Source organism: Apiospora kogelbergensis, assembly GCF_038363985.1.
Source record: "Apiospora kogelbergensis strain CBS 113332 chromosome Unknown utg000007l_segment0_segment0, whole genome shotgun sequence".
Taxonomy (NCBI): Eukaryota; Fungi; Ascomycota; class Sordariomycetes; order Amphisphaeriales; family Apiosporaceae; genus Apiospora; species Apiospora kogelbergensis.
The window spans coordinates 1444447-1460040 of NW_027117424.1; the positions used below are offsets into that span (position 1 = coordinate 1444447).

Below are 15594 nucleotides of genomic sequence, written 5' to 3' on the forward strand. Positions count from 1 at the left end.
TGTTTCTCCTGGGCAGAATGGACGCCGTTCAATTGCGCATACACATTGCTATCCCAGCTACATCAATTTTATATAAATCTAATAGAATGTACTGAAACTATGAGCCCAAGTGACTGGGCCTCTAGAATGGCGATTTTGACGAAGTTGCTCCGGCTTTGCTTTGGATAATCCTGGATAGCATCCGAGCCTCATTGCGGAGTATATGGTTAAACAGAGCTGAGTTGTGCATGCATAATTCATTGGCGGTGACAAATATGATGTCATTTTAACCATGGTTCATATCACCACACTAACACCCAACATGTTGAACGACTCATCAACTCAAAGGTATTCACTTCAAGTCCTAACATGAAACCATATAGTCTCTACTACTACCATCTAGTAGGAGCGTTATCAATTTCCCAAGGAATTGCACATCCACATCCCGCTGTCTCTAACGAACTCAACCCCACCCTAGCCGGCGCAGGCAAGATTCAACAACAATCCGTCATGGCATCTTCCTCAGACCAACCCACAACGCAGCAAAGCAATGTGATGCTCTCCGACGTCATGGGTCGCGACCGAAGCATTAACATATTTGCGTCTCTGACGCGAGACGTAGCGGCCGTTGAACAGAGACTCCAGGAGCCGTCGCAAAACAGCACGGTGCTTGCGCCTCTCAACTCACAAATGGACAACCTTGGGAGGAAACCTTGGGAGGACGCGCGGGACTACGAGAACTTTGGGGCTGCCACAGCGTACGAGGGCGACGACGGGAGAGATCGTGCGCAGAGGAACCTCAGGAAGTTCACTGAAGCCCATATCTTACCCGTCGCCAACTGGCAGGAGGGTGAGAAGGTGAAGAGTCTTCTAGAAGGTGACAAGGAGATATGGTGGGAGAACAAAGAAGGGAAGAAGGTGGTAAGTGCCTCTTGAAACAACATGAGTATATTTGAGTGGTGCTGTTTATTCTGGCTACTGACAATGTTGCAGATACACCCAGATGGCATCATTGTTGATAATGTCGCCAGTAAGGTTGCCAATGGTCAACTATGGACAATACGGGGAGTTCGCGACTACTCTTGAACACACCCAACAACTTGATGGGTATTTGTATACGAGGCTCTGAAGGAATGGGTATTGAGTGATTTACTTAGTTGTTTTTTAATGTCATGACGAATGGCTCAGCGTGAAACCTCACTAGATATGTACGCTGAAGAGAAACGTGAGCTTGTGATTTCCGAGACTTGTTGGCTCTTCAGATTTGCCATGTCGTGTTTGATTAGAGTGAATACAACACTTGAACAAAATTATGCTAGCGTCCGTATTCCAAGCTGGCTTATTAATATTATTCACTTGCTCATCACTGTACTATATCAAGAGTCTCGGAGTACAGCGGACATGAAGTTCGGTAAAACTTTGGCAATAGTGTAAAGATAGATGTATACTATAGACAGATTCTAGTCTCCTTTTTCTAAAGAAACGGGTTTCGCTGGGACAGGGGTATCACTAGGCTGGGGCTTACTATACGGCAAGTTATCCGACTCTGATAAGATAAGGAGCGGATTAACCAGTCAACCCGATAGTCGCTATGATCATGGGCGCCGATCTTATCGCGACAAAGGAGCGGGTAGGTTTGAACGCCTTGCAGCAGCTCACAGCTTTACTTCTACTCTCTAAACCTCGCTGGCGCGCTATAATGCACTGCACTCAATTCTACCATACTTGATCTAATGTAGAAGGTCTGTCCTGCTTCACTTGTCCCCATGCTTATATCGGAGAGTCGTACTTGGTCATGTTGCCCTGTTCTGCAAAGAGCCTTCGCAATTCCAGGAGCTACTCGACCACGTCGCATCTCCTGCCCAGCAATCGCACGTTCAAATTGTTCGTCCAGGGCATTTGCTGACATGATTTACAACAGAAAAAGACCGTACTCAACATGAATCCTGATGAAATGTCGCATCGTGATCGGGAATCTGCCGAGCGACATCATCGCGACCAGTCCTACCCAGCGCCTACTGGCACCCCCCACCACAGCAACGCCGGCTCTTTGCCCATCCATCAACCTGTCGCTTCGAGACTTCCTGGAGCTATACACAGTCCTGGCGGCCTCCTCGCAAGCCATGGATCTGCACCGCCGAACATGCCCCTGGGCGCGCCGGCCTTTGGCGGTGGTCCTATGCCCTCCGAATCGAACCGATCCCTCCCAAATAAGGCGCAGACAGCGTCAAGTCAGATGTTCGGTGCCTTAAGCGGCGGGCCCAACCCAGGTGCACCGTCTTCAGCTGGTGCGGGCTCACTCTTTGGTGGTCCGTTGCAGCAGGATAACAACCGGCCACCAGCGCAAGGAGGCGTGCCGTTTGGACCTGGTGGAGGTGGCCCTGGGGCCTTGCAACAGGGACAACAGCCCATTTTAAATGTAAGAATAAGAATGGCTGGCTTTGGCGTCTTATACTTCTGCATAATCACGGGTCATTTGGAAGAAACCAAGTGGTTCAACCTAATCATCCCATGACGCGACACGTCCGTGTGTTATTCAACCTGACCCCGCGAGCGCTTACTTTGCTGCATATCCGATGGGTAGTAACCCGCGTTGGGATCTATCGCGCAAGGCGGAGCTATTGTAATGAGCGAAGTCCCTCATTTCTACAACATCAAAACATTCTCAAGTCGTCTTGTCAGTCGCTTTCCGAGATTACCCCGGGCGCATTTGTATCCAAGAACCCTTTCTGTCTTTTGCTATTTAACAGCCTCCATTTCCGCCTTCCATATTTGATGACGGTCGTCGACGCGAATGGATCGCATAAGCCTATCCCCCGATGGTGTCGCGCCATGGTGTAGGGGCGCTGTATGCCTCGAACTGGCTCCTGCATACCCCGAACGGCTCGAACGGGCTCATTTTCCTGTATTACCTCGCCTTGCACGCTCAATCATGTACAGGCACCAGTCCTTTGCTAATGGTTCTTCCCACCAGGATGCGCTTAGTTACCTGGATCAGGTCAAGGTGCAATTTGCGGACCAACCCGATGTCTACAACAAGTTTCTGGATATAATGAAAGACTTCAAAAGCCAAACGTCAGTACAAGATCACACCCGGAAACTTGCGTGGAAATCGACGACAGCTGATTTGTTCTGCAGCATCGACACTCCGGGTGTCATCAACCGCGTATCCGATCTCTTTGCCGGCCACCCAAACCTCATCCAGGGTTTTAACACGTTCCTGCCCCCGGGCTATCGAATCGAATGCGGCGAGGGAGGCAACCCCAATGCGATTCGCGTCACGACTCCCATGGGCACGACTGTGCAACAGATACCTGCGAAACGCGACCACGGCGACAGTACACACCTGAGTGCCAACGCGCCATTCTTCAATAACCATCGGCAGGGAAACTGGCAGCAGCAGCCGCCGCCTCAACAACAGCAGCAAGCGCCAGCACCAGCACCGCCGCCACAGTCGCAACAACAACAAGCGCAGCCCCAGCATAGCATTGAAAGCCCTGAGGCAGCTTTTAGTGCACCAGTGCCAAACGGCCCCGGTATTTTCGGACAAGGTCAAGGGCCCGGCCAAACGGCCCCGTTTGATGGGCCCGGTTCAGCGCAGCAACAGCGCGGTGCTTCGCAACTTCCACCAAACAACTCTACCACCCCAAACGCTCCCGGCACGCGCAACGCCCTCACACCAACTCCTGGGGGCAGAGTGGTGCGAATGGCTCTGCTCAGAACAGCGCAAGCATGGAAAAGCGAGGGCCAGTGGAGTTCAATCATGCCATAAGCTATGTCAACAAGATCAAGGTAAGAGAAAAAAAACCCAAATCTTAACCGAGAGCTGAACATTGTTCGTACCTGTTTCTACTATTGATTTTACAGCACCTCCATTGTTCCTTTTCCTCCCTGCCATTCTATGGACTATTCCAATAATAATGCATGACTTTTCGCAGAACTCAGCGTTTACTAACTTTTTCTGCTCTCCACAGAACCGATTCCAGGACAAACCAGAAATCTACAAACAGTTCCTTGAAATACTTCAGACCTACCAACGCGAGCAGAAACCTATCCAGGACGTTTATTCACAAGTCACGAGTCTATTCAACACTGCGCCTGATTTGCTCGAGGACTTTAAACAATTCCTGCCCGAGACGGCCGCGTCCAACAAGGGCCAACACATTCGCTCAGAAGAGATGCTCGCCATGACTGGTTTAACGCAAACCACGCCGCAGCCAAGCCACACAATGCGAGACGGCCAGAAGATGCCGCCGGTTGGCAGCTTTGCGCCTCCCGCCAGTGCCACCAAGGAGAATAAAAAACGCCCTCGCAACGAGAAGCCAGCGCCTGCCGCCGCTGCGCCAAGCATCGTTGACAGCATACCTCCAGTCAGCCAGCGATCCATTCCCGGTATCACGACCGCAAGCAACAAGCGAGCAAAACTCAGTCACAAGCCTATGCCTGCCGACGCGCCCTCAATCGAACCAACTCTTACCCCCGTCATGCCCGAACCATTACCTCCGACGTCGACCGGCAACTGCTCATCTGACGAGCTCGCCTTCTTCGAAAAGGTTAAGAAGTTCATGAACAACCGGGGTGCCATGAACGAGTTCCTGAAGCTTTGCAACATGTACTCGCAGAGCCTTATAGACGAGAACGACCTGGTTCACAAAGCCAGCAATTTTATTGGCGGCAACCCGGAGCTGATGAACTGGTTCCGAGCCTTCCTGAACTACGAGGGTAGCGACGAAATTATCGAGAACCGACCGAAGCCACCTACTGAGAAGGTTTCGCTCAGCAATTGCCGGGCAAGCGGCCCTAGCTATCGCCTTCTTCCCCGTCGAGTAAGTCTACAGCATCCTTGTCACAACCGGTCATGGCTTGTTGGGTCACTAACACATCGTTATTATAGGAGAAGCTCAAACCCTGCAGCGGTCGCGATGAAATGTGCAATATTGTTCTCAACGACGAATGGGCATCACATCCGACTTGGGCCTCCGAGGATTCCGGTTTTGTCGCCCACCGAAAGAACGCTTTCGAGGAAGGCCTTCATCGCATCGAGGAAGAGCGTCACGACTATGATTACAACATTGAGCTGAATGTCAAGTGTATACAGCTGCTTGAGCCGATTGCTCAGCAAATGCTTAACATGAGCCCCCATGAACGAGAGACATTTGTCATGCCACCCGGTCTTGGGGGCCCCAGCACGTCCATTTACAAGCGCGTTCTCAAGAAAATTTACGGTGTTGACAAAGGAGCCGAGGTTGTCAACGATATGTTCCTGGATCCCTTCTCTGTTGTGCCTGTTGTCTTGGCGCGCCTGAAGCAGAAGGACGAAGAATGGCGTTTCACACAACGAGAGTGGGAGAAGGTCTGGCAAGCTCAGACTGAGATCATGCACCTCAAGAGTCTGGACCACATGGGCATCCAGATCAAGCAGACTGATAAGCGTCAGCTCTCTGCGAAGCACCTCGTCGATGTTATCAAGACAAAGAACGAGGAGCAGCGAAGGCTCCGAAGTGCCCGAGCACAGGTTCCTCGTTACCAATTCGCATATGAATTGGGCGACCAGGAAGTTATCCTTGACCTACTCCGTTTCATGGTTCTCTATGGTACGAATAACGGACATCACAGTACATCCGAGAAGGAGAGGACTGTTGACTTCTTCGAGTCCTTCATACCCCAGTTCTTCGATTTGCCCGAAGAGAAGGTCCAGGAGCGACTTCATGACATTGACCGCGAGTCTGCTGAAGAAGACGCCGAGGAACAATTGCCGGCTGAGCTGACCAATGGTCGCTCGACTCGTCGCAATGGAAAGAAGTCGGACCTGCTGCGGGGTGTACTGGATCCTGGTCGTAACGGAACCAAGAGCCGCAAAGAAAAGGAAGACAGCGCCGCATCTGGAAGCAAGGAGACGACACCAGATGTAGGTTCGGCAAACGAAGACGAGTCTGGTGATGCTCATGAGGACGCCGTACCGTCCGAGACGACCAACGAGAGCTGGTTGCCTATTGTACCTCGTGCCTATCTTTTGAAGGGAGATGACTCTTTGATTGACGGCGACGGCGAGTTGAAGGCCGACGGCTTTTTCCCTCGTCCTTGGTACAACTTCTACTGTAATCAGACGGTATACGTCTTCTTCAGCATCTTCCAAACGCTGTACAAGCGATTGAAGGACATCAAGGAGAGCGGGCAAAGTGTCAAGGATGAGATTATCCGCGCCAAGAGCAAGAAACCAGCTAAAGCCCTTGGCATTTCCGTCAACGAGATCAACTACTTCGAGGAGGACGAGCCAGCCTCGTACTGGCCGAAGACAGTTGAGCTGATCGAAGAGTATATCACGGGCGAAATTGACGAGAACCGGTATCAAGAGGTCATGCGTCACTACTACCTTAAGAAGGGTTGGACTCTTTACACCATCCAGGATCTCCTCAAGACGCTCTGCCGCCTGTCCTTGATCTGCACGAGCACCGATTCCAAGGAAAAAACGCCTGATCTGATTGCGCAATTCTTGAGCAGCCGCTCTCAAGAAGAGACCAGCTACCAGACGGAGATCAGTGCTCGCACCTTTGCGCAGAAGTGCATTAAGGAAAATGACATGTTTGTAATTTCCTGGGTAAGTTGTTTTCTTTCGTGGGCTGTGTTATTTTGAAACAGATATCTAACAATTAATAGTTCCCCGGGAAGTCGGAAGCCACGATTCGCTGGCTGCAGCGTGACGATACGACCTTCTACATGGACGAGATGGAGCTGAAAGAGCGATGGCAATACTACATCTCGTCATACATGCGTGTTGAACCCACTGAAGGCGTCCCTCGCTCTCGACTCCAGAAGACGGTGCTCGCCCGTAATCTTCCCTCTAGTGACGTGGACTCGGACGACGGTGACCAGCCCAAGCCTCTTCGATATGACGAAAACTTGGTGCTTCGGATCTGCCTGAACTCGAACAAGATTTATTGGGAGGAGGAAACCTCTGAGTGGTTCATATACTCGACCGAACCTGATGCGGCCGAGGAGAAGGCGAAGGCAGCCGAGCGGGCTGCCGCCATTACGGAGCATCGCTCCGAAAGGTTCAAGGAGAAGTTTTATCTGAACACTGTCTGGATGCGCAACGCCAAATCGGAAGAAGTGGAGAAGGCCAAGGAGAAGTTCCAAAACTGGTTCAAGGATGGCGTCGCACTCACTTCGGACGTTCGCGGCCAGAGCGGGGAGGGCGCCGACAGCATGGAAGGTATCGAGTAATCCAGCTCACGACACACTTTGTGTGTTCCTACCGTGTGTGTTTGTTTTCGTCTCTCAGCGGGGGGTATTCGTTTACCCGAAGGAGTAGAGAGTTTTGCGGCATCCCGTTTGGCGTTCAGGGGCTCCTTCAGCATTGTGAGAGCGCTTCCACAAGCATCAGCATAATCCAATTTGTCATTTCCACGCGAAGCATACCCAAACACCGGCGAGGAGGAAACCAAGCAACCAATTCGGGCTTCCTCCCTTATTCTTCATCGTCCTCTTTTCCACCCTACATCTCTCCTTTCATTTCATTTTTCAGTTCTTTATGGAAATCGAGTGGGTTTGGGAACATGAACTTGGTGCGCAGCGATGAAACGAGACAGGTGCAATGGAAAGGAAGGACGCGTGCAAGTGCCGGGAATCAATCAGACTCAGAAGATTGTCCCACGCGGGTCGATTTCTGACGTACATGATTTACGATGAAGATACAGAAAGGAGGGAGAGGGAGCCGGCAGTTTTTTCGTTGTCAATCGTGACTCTCCTGGTATCGGGCTCTTTCGCTTTGTATTTGTATTATAGATCGGTTTCAGGCTAACCGTCGTCATCCTGCTTCAGTCTTTGAGAAACACTGGCTCGTCAATATATTTTTGGTCACTGAAAAGATGTTTTGGGTTCTGTCGTGGTGATACCCAGATATGCGGTGAACGTGACAAACACAATGACGAGAATAAGAAGCAGAGAGACTCGCCCATAGGGAATATATAAAAGCTGGTGGTAACGATGAAACTATCAAGCAAATCTATATTGGTCAAGGAAACCAACCGAGACAGATCCGTTCACTCTGCGGGGCAACACAGCTCCTCGATCGATGGCTGTTTTATTGATTTCAAGAAATGGAACTGTCACTGGGTGACACAAGCAACATTGGGAATCGTTTGTTCATTATTAATTAGCACATTTTTGTGCAAAAGGTCTATGTGATAGTTACGAGTACTCCGAGGAATCTCTAGGTAACTCCCAGAACCGGGTCGTTATACTATCCTCTCAAATGTTCGCTCGAATGCAAGCACATGTATAAGTGGTAATAGTAGTTTGGGGCGTTTATTTTCGAATAGCATCGAGCTGTCTTGCAGTTTACTGCAGGCTCTCGATGACGATAGCGCTGGCGCCACCGCCGCCGTTGCAGATACCGGCGCAGCCAATCTTGGCCTTCTTCTCGCGCAGGACAGTGGTCAGGGTGGTGACGATACGGGCGCCCGAGCCGCCAAGAGGGTGGCCGATGGCGACGGAGCCACCGAAGACGTTGACCTTGTCGGCGGTCAGGTTCAGTAGCTTCATGTTGGCCAGGGCGACGACGGAGAAGGCCTCGTTGATTTCGTAGTAGTCGACATCCTTCTCGGTGATGCCGGCGTGCTTGATGGCCTTGGGGATGGCCAGAGCGGGGGCGGTGGTAAAGCGCTCGGGCTCCTGGGCGGCGTCGGCCCAGCCGAGGATCTTGGCGATGGGCTTGACGCCCAGCTCCTTGACCTTAGCCTCGGACATGAGCACGACGGCGGAGGCGCCGTCGTTCAGGGGCGCGGCGTTGGCGGCGGTGACGGTGCCGTCCTTGGGCTTGAAGACGGGGCGCACCGTCTTGAGCTTCTCGGGGTTCAGGTTCTTGGCCTCTTCGTCGGTGGTGACCTGGACGGCGGGCTTGCCGCGGCCGCCGCTGACTTCGACGGGGACGATCTCGGTCTTGAAGATGCCGGCCTCGGTGGCCTTCTGGGCGCGCGTGTACGTCTCGATGGCGTACTCGTCCTGGGCGGCGCGGTCGAAGCCGTGCTCCTCGGCGCAGAGCTCGGCCGACATGCCCATGTGCTCCTTCTTGTAGGCGTCCGTCAGGCCGTCCTTGAGCATGCCGTCGACGATGGTCTGGTCGCCGAACTTGGCGCCGTTGCGCAGCATGGGCAGGTAGTGCGGGGCGTTGGACATGGACTCGGTGCCACCGGCCACGACAACGGAGGCGTTGCCGGTCATGATAGTCTGGGCGCCCAGGATGATGGCCTTCATGCCCGAGGCGCAGACCTTGTTGACGCCGGTGGCGGCGACGGACTGGGGAGGCCGGCGCCGAGGGCGCACTGGCGGGCGGGGGCCTGGCCCAGGTTGGCGGACAGGACGTTGCCGAAGAAGACCTCCTCAACATCCTCGGGCTTGATCTCAGGGACACGCTCAACGGCGGCTATAAAAAGGTAGGGTGGTTAGACTTTGTGTCCGATGGTCGGAGGATGGAGCGTTGGGGGCGGGCAAGGAATCTTACCCTTGATGGCCTTGGAACCCAAGTCAATGGCGCTCAAGCTGGAGAGCGATCTGGTGGAAAAGACGAGTTAGTTTTAGTTCCAACACGGTGGAAGTGTAGCAGGAGACGTGGCATCGCTGGAAGGAGCAATCCAGGTTGCAATAGGGTTTCAGCTTACCCAAGGAACGAACCCACGGGGGGTTCTCGCCGCGGAGACGATGTAGACGGTAGGAAGGCCAGACATGTTGACTTGGGAGTTGAGGAGGGGTTAGTATCTTCAGAGAATGGGACAGGAAAGCAGGCAAAGAAGGCAGGATACGTCCGAAAAAAAGGAAAAGGAAGGTATGGGCAGGAAGGGAGGTTAGGAGGCCGGCATTGGTTTTCTCCAATGCTCTCTATAGACACGCAGCCGGGTCCCTTAATCTTAGATAATACTACTAGAACAACTATTTACTTCCAATTGCCCCTCACCTCACCGCCAGGAGGGCCCCTTGCAGAAAGGCAGGAAGCTTCCGCCAAACGTGGGGTCTTCACTCGGGCACATCCAGTCATCTAGAGCTAATACTCCGTGACACGCCACTTTCCCATGTTAGCGCTGCTGCAAGTCTCTTGTTCTGCGCAGGATTCGTTTTATGTGTAGTACCATACGACGTAGTGTCGCCTCCCGGGAAGCCGTCACATCCCGATCACCCCTCGCCCGTGGCCTGCGAAAGGTAACCCAGCTCGACTGGCCAAGAGTCTGAAGTCGAAGCTGGATGAGAACGTTCAAGGAGCAGAGGCAGTACAGAGGGTCTCTTGGAGGGTCTCAACCCGACAGCGAGCATCCGTCTAGCCGTAGATGGCCAAGCCGACTGATTTCTGCAGTCGAGAACCTAGTTTAGTCAGGTTCTTGGATCGTGGCCAATCACGTTTATCAACACTTGCATGTAGTTGGGCCCTGGATGGGTTCTGTTGGCAGCGACCCTTCTCGTTCGGCCGATAACCTTGGGGACAGCTTCGACGAAAACAGGAATTGCTGCATATGGGGTTTTCAGGTTCTCTACGGTCGCTTCAACCCCAATGACTCGAATGGCAGCAGCAGATGGTCGGGTGAGGGCCAACAACATGAAGACGAAGTTTTTACCTAATCGTGCCCTCCGTGCTGGCTGGCGCTCCACTGTAAACTGAACAGCGCAAAAGAGCAAGCCTGCAAGCTACCACTAGCTCCACTAAAAGTAAACAGCCGGAGCTTTCGAAGCTCTCTCAGCCTTGCATTAATCGCAACTTTTTTGAGCAACCTTGTCTACAGGATCGCGTCGATTGTCAAATTATTCGCGTTTCCCAACGACATATCACATCAACAGCCATGGATGACCTTTATGACGAGTATGGACCCCTGAACTAATTGCGTCGCGTCTTTGCCAGGAGATACTGACATTCTTCCTCATAGGTTCGGCAACTTCATCGGCGAAGAGGCCGATGCATCAGAGGAAGAGTCCGAGCATGGCGTGGACGCCGGCGCCTATGTCTACGATGACGACCAGTCCGAAGTGGCCCATGAAGTCACGGGGCAGGAGCTGATGGAGCTGGATGACGAGGGCCCTTCGAACGCCGTCATATTACACGAGGACAAGCAGTACTACCCTACGGCGCAACAAGTCTACGGAGAAGATGTCGAGACTATGGTGCAGGAAGAAGACGCGCAACCTCTCACACAGCCCATCATCGCCCCGATCGACACCCGGAAATTCAACATCGAGGAGGACGACCTTCCTGATGTCTTCTACGACCGCGGCTTCATGACCGACCTCATGAACTACCCAGAACAAATAAGGAATATCGCTTTCGCTGGGCATTTGCACCACGGAAAGACTGCCTTCATGGACATGTTGGTCTTGGAGACTCACGACATCACAGACAGGCTGGAACAGCGACAAGGGAAGAGGCGGGACGAACAACTACGGTACACGGACGTTTCTATGCTGGAGCGAGAGCGCGGAGTATCGGTCAAGGCAGCCCCGATGAGTTTGGTGTTGCAGAGCACAAAGGGAAAATCACACCTTTTCAACATAATCGACACGCCGGGTCACGTCAACTTTGTCGACGAAGTAGCCGCCTCATTACGCCTGGCCGATGGTGTGGCTCTGGTGGTGGATGTTGTGGAAGGCGTCCAAGTCAACACGGAGCAGATCATCAAGCACGCCGTGCTCGAGGACATCCCCATGACGTTGATAATCAACAAAATGGACCGCCTGATGCTGGAATTGCGCCTGCCGCCGAACGACGCATACTTCAAGCTCAAGCATGTAGTGGAGGAAGTCAACACCATCATCGAGAACACCATTCCTGGATTGGGCGAGTCCAGAAGACTTAGTCCCGAGAAGGGCAATGTGCTTTTTGCAAGTGCCGACATGGGCTGGTGCTTCACACTCCAGTCTTTCGCCAAGATGTATGCAGACAGCTTCCCTGGTGTCAACACCGAAGAGTTTGCGAAACGGCTTTGGGGCGATGTCTATTTTAATCCCAAGAAGAGAACGTTCAGCCGCAAACCTATCGAAGATCGCGCGAAGCGATCCTTTATCAACTTTGTGTTGGAGCCCATCTACAAGATCTACGCCCACTCCATCAGCCAGAGCCCGGAAGACCTCAAGGAGACGCTGTCCACACTGGGTATTCACCTGAAGCCGTCCCAGTTCAAAACAGACGCCAAAGTACTCCTGAAACTCGTATGCGAGCAATTCTTCGGGCCCTCGACAGGCTTTGTCGATATGGTTGTCCAGCACATTCCTTCCCCTGTGGAAAATGCGCAGAGGAAACTAGAAAAGTACTACACGGGTCCGCTGGACACCAAAGTGGCCGAATCCATGCAGAAATGCGACCCAGACGGCCCTCTGGTTATGCACATAACGAAGCTGTTCAGTGCAACTGACGGGAAAAGCTTTACATCCTTCGGCCGGGTCATGAGCGGCACTGTAAAGCCAGGCGAGCAAGTGCGAGTGCTCGGAGAAGGTTACTCAATAGATGACGAGGAAGACATGGCTATGGCCACCATATCCGGAGTGTATATCGCTGAGACGAGGTACAACATTCCAACCGACGGTGTTCCCGCCGGAAACTGGGCACTTCTTGCAGGCGTGGACAACTCCATCGTCAAGTCTGCTACGATCATGCCCCCGAAATTGGACGACGACGAGGACGCCTACATTTTCAAGCCGGTTACCCATTTTACCGAGTCGGTATTGAAAGTGGCAGTGGAGCCCATCAACCCATCGGAATTGCCCAAGATGTTGGACGGTCTGCGTAAGATCAACAAAAGCTACCCGCTCATCACGACCAAGGTGGAAGAATCAGGAGAGCATATCATTCTCGGCACAGGCGAGCTCTACATGGACTGCGTCTTGCACGATCTACGGCGATTGTATGCGGATATGGAGATCAAAGTCTCCGACCCTGTAACACGATTCTGCGAAACGGTCGACGAGGTATCGGCAACCAAGTGTTATGCCATAACGCCTAACAAGAAAAACAAGATTACAATGGTGGCTGAGCCGCTGGACGATGGTATCGCGGAAGATATCGAGGCAGGACGCGTCAAGATGCGGGATGGCACCCGAAAGGTTGCGAAGTTCTTCGAAGACAAGTACGGGTGGGATTTGCTCGCGGCCAGAAGCATCTGGGCATTTGGGCCGGACGAGATGGGACCTAACATCCTGCAGGACGACACTCTCCCCTCCGAGGTATGTTTACTTGCTCTATCTTCTTTTGCCCTTGTGCGCTTGCGCATGTTCTGCTGGATTTGCAAATATTCGATATTCTACCGGTGCTTGATTCGGCTGGAGCGTCGCATCGCGTCGACCTGATCAGGCAACTGGTCCGTCGTCTTCGCACGGCTCGTTCAGCCTCAGTATCTGGGCTCGGATATTGGATAAGCATTTGGCTATAGATTTGGTAAATGGCACCTAACATATTCGGCAGGTCGATAAGAGTCTTTTGAAAACGGTGCGGGAGACCATTCGGCAAGGGTTTAGCTGGGCGGCACGCGAGGGCCCTCTTTGCGAAGAACGTAAGTTACAGCTCATTTATTTGCGTCATCGTGCTTTTCCGTATACATTTGCTAACTTTACGACTTCGAATAGCTATCCGCAACACTAAGTTCCGCATCATGGACGCTTCTTTAGCGTCTGAAGCCATCTTCCGCGGTGGTGGCCAGATCATCCCGACAGCCCGTCGTGCCTGCTACTCCTCTTTCCTTATGGCAAACCCACGCCTCATGGAGCCGCTCTATTCATGCTCGATGACGGGACCTCAGGACTCGGTCCCCACGTTGTACAATGTACTGGCGCGGCGACGCGGTCACGTGCTGCTTGACGGCCCTATTGCCGGCACACCCTTGTATCGAGTTAGCGGTCTTTTACCTGTCATCGATAGCTTTGGCTTCGAGACAGATCTGCGCATCCAGACGCAGGGTCTGGCTTCTGTGTCGCTCGTGTTCGAGCGTTGGCAGAAGGTGCCTGGTGACCCGCTCGACCTTGATGTTGTGCTGAGGCCCCTGCAGCCCGCCGATGCCCAGGCGACAGCGCGCGACTTCGTACTCAAGACGCGGCGGAGAAAGGGTTTGAGCGAGGACGTCAGTGTTGCCAAGTTCCTCGAACCCGAGTTTTACCAGAGTCTGCTAGAGAGCGGCGCCCTGGGCAACTCATGATAGCATTCAGAGTTCGATAGACAAACAAATTGGTTGCCGCTGCTCGATCTGATGCCCGTCTCCGCACTACCGTTTCGATCCAGGATCTTGAGGGTTTTGACTGGGGATTCCCTGCCAGAGTGCAGCAGGAAGCAGTACCCCGGTTCGGTGAGCGAATAGAGTTGCGAGTCTGGAAGCAGGAGGTGGATATCGTCACATGGGGTCCGACGGTCTCCGGTTATCAAGATCCGATAGATTGGAGGGTGTTTCTGCACGACGACGACAAGAGCTCTTGGGACAACTAAGTGCGGTGTTTGGCGCCATGCAACAACTCCTTGTATTACACGGTAATTTACAGTAGCAGCCACTTCGATTTCGATGGTGTGAACACCAGCCAATGTTCCAGGCTTGCCTACTTCCCGAGCGTTTCAGTGTAAATATACAGAGAGCAGAAGAAGAGATGAAATATCCTTGAAACTATACTTGACTGCCTCCTCCGCTAGAACTTGGAAATTTGTCGTGCTCTGTCCATACCTACCATCCATGTCCAGCTCCAGGAGTCTATCTATCATCCTACATCAGTCAAATGGGTGAGTGGGACTTTTTTCAACATTTTGCTCGCCACTGGATTTGTAAGACAGCGAAAAGAAGACGTAACACGTAAATTATCTAGCCTGAACGTTTCCAGATAGAAAGATAGGCGCTTGTGTGTGTGTGTGTGTGTCTTTGTGTGTGCATGCTTGCCTGCAACGCTGTTCCACCTTCCGACCTTGTTTGCTAACCCTGCAAAGTCCCGCCCACCCATATCCGCCCGAGCGATTCGAGCTGCCGTTTTCTATTTTGCGTGTATTTTCGATGTATATCACCACGCAGGCATTCGTTACGCACAAACGGCCGAAAGAAAAGGAACAAATGTCGATCTAATACTCGTTTGGCTCAGGTGCAATTCATGCCCAGAGTTGTACACGTTCGTGTATTTCCTCCCAATTCCCACAGATTCCAGTGGGTAAAAATGCGACAGTGTAGATAGTTGACAGGTCCAAAGCAGCACACAGTCAGTAGTCAGTACATATAGTCAGGAGGCGAGGGGGAAGACGGTAGGAAAGCGAGAGCAGAGAGAAACAGACAGAAGCTTGAGAGAGGCCGACCCCCTTGTTTGCCTAGTGATCTTGCAACGCGACGTGGTACACACAGTACAGAAATCCGGGGTCAAGAAGAGGGATTCTGGAGGGATTCTTCGGCCTCTTTGGCCTAGTGCTGAAAAGGGAAGAGGGACCCTGGGTAGCGGTCCCATTTTGGTTTCCTCAAGACGTCTCTTCTATTTTAGTGCTGTAGAATATGTAGCGATGGGTTCTGAGGCGGTAGGCGCCTTTCTGGGCGGCTGTCCAAATGCCCAGACGGTGGAGAAGTCATATATTTCGAGCACGAGACTGACTCGTGTCCCGGCAGTCTGGCATGCAATATTGAATCAAGA

The 15594-nt window shown here is 52.6% G+C and overlaps 4 protein-coding genes across 4 annotated transcripts; 3 read left to right on the plus strand and 1 right to left on the minus strand.

Annotated features, from left to right (window-relative positions):
- Nucleotides 1-489: 489 nt before the first annotated feature.
- PG998_010810 (uncharacterized protein) lies at nucleotides 490-1065 on the plus strand (the record flags this gene model as incomplete). The annotated part of the gene is made up of 2 exons (XM_066877626.1): nucleotides 490-900; nucleotides 973-1065. 2 exons carry the CDS (start codon nucleotides 490-492, stop codon nucleotides 1063-1065), a joined length of 504 nt encoding a protein of 167 aa, XP_066726680.1.
- An 853-nt stretch (nucleotides 1066-1918) lies between these two features.
- On the plus strand, nucleotides 1919-7203 carry PG998_010811 (uncharacterized protein; the record flags this gene model as incomplete). The annotated part of the gene is made up of 7 exons (XM_066877627.1): nucleotides 1919-2398; nucleotides 2954-3054; nucleotides 3118-3679; nucleotides 3700-3771; nucleotides 3954-4805; nucleotides 4874-6577; nucleotides 6637-7203. 7 exons carry the CDS (start codon nucleotides 1919-1921, stop codon nucleotides 7201-7203), a joined length of 4338 nt encoding a protein of 1445 aa, XP_066726681.1.
- Nucleotides 7204-8319: 1116 nt separating this feature from the next.
- Nucleotides 8320-9704, minus strand: PG998_010812 (acetyl-CoA acetyltransferase; the record flags this gene model as incomplete). The annotated part of the gene is made up of 4 exons (XM_066877628.1): nucleotides 8320-9276; nucleotides 9342-9403; nucleotides 9482-9531; nucleotides 9652-9704. 4 exons carry the CDS (start codon nucleotides 9702-9704, stop codon nucleotides 8320-8322), a joined length of 1122 nt encoding a protein of 373 aa, XP_066726682.1.
- Nucleotides 9705-10805: 1101 nt separating this feature from the next.
- PG998_010813 (P-loop containing nucleoside triphosphate hydrolase protein) lies at nucleotides 10806-14141 on the plus strand (the record flags this gene model as incomplete). The annotated part of the gene is made up of 4 exons (XM_066877629.1): nucleotides 10806-10825; nucleotides 10890-13176; nucleotides 13415-13502; nucleotides 13576-14141. 4 exons carry the CDS (start codon nucleotides 10806-10808, stop codon nucleotides 14139-14141), a joined length of 2961 nt encoding a protein of 986 aa, XP_066726683.1.
- Between the last annotated feature and the right edge of the window lie 1453 nt (nucleotides 14142-15594).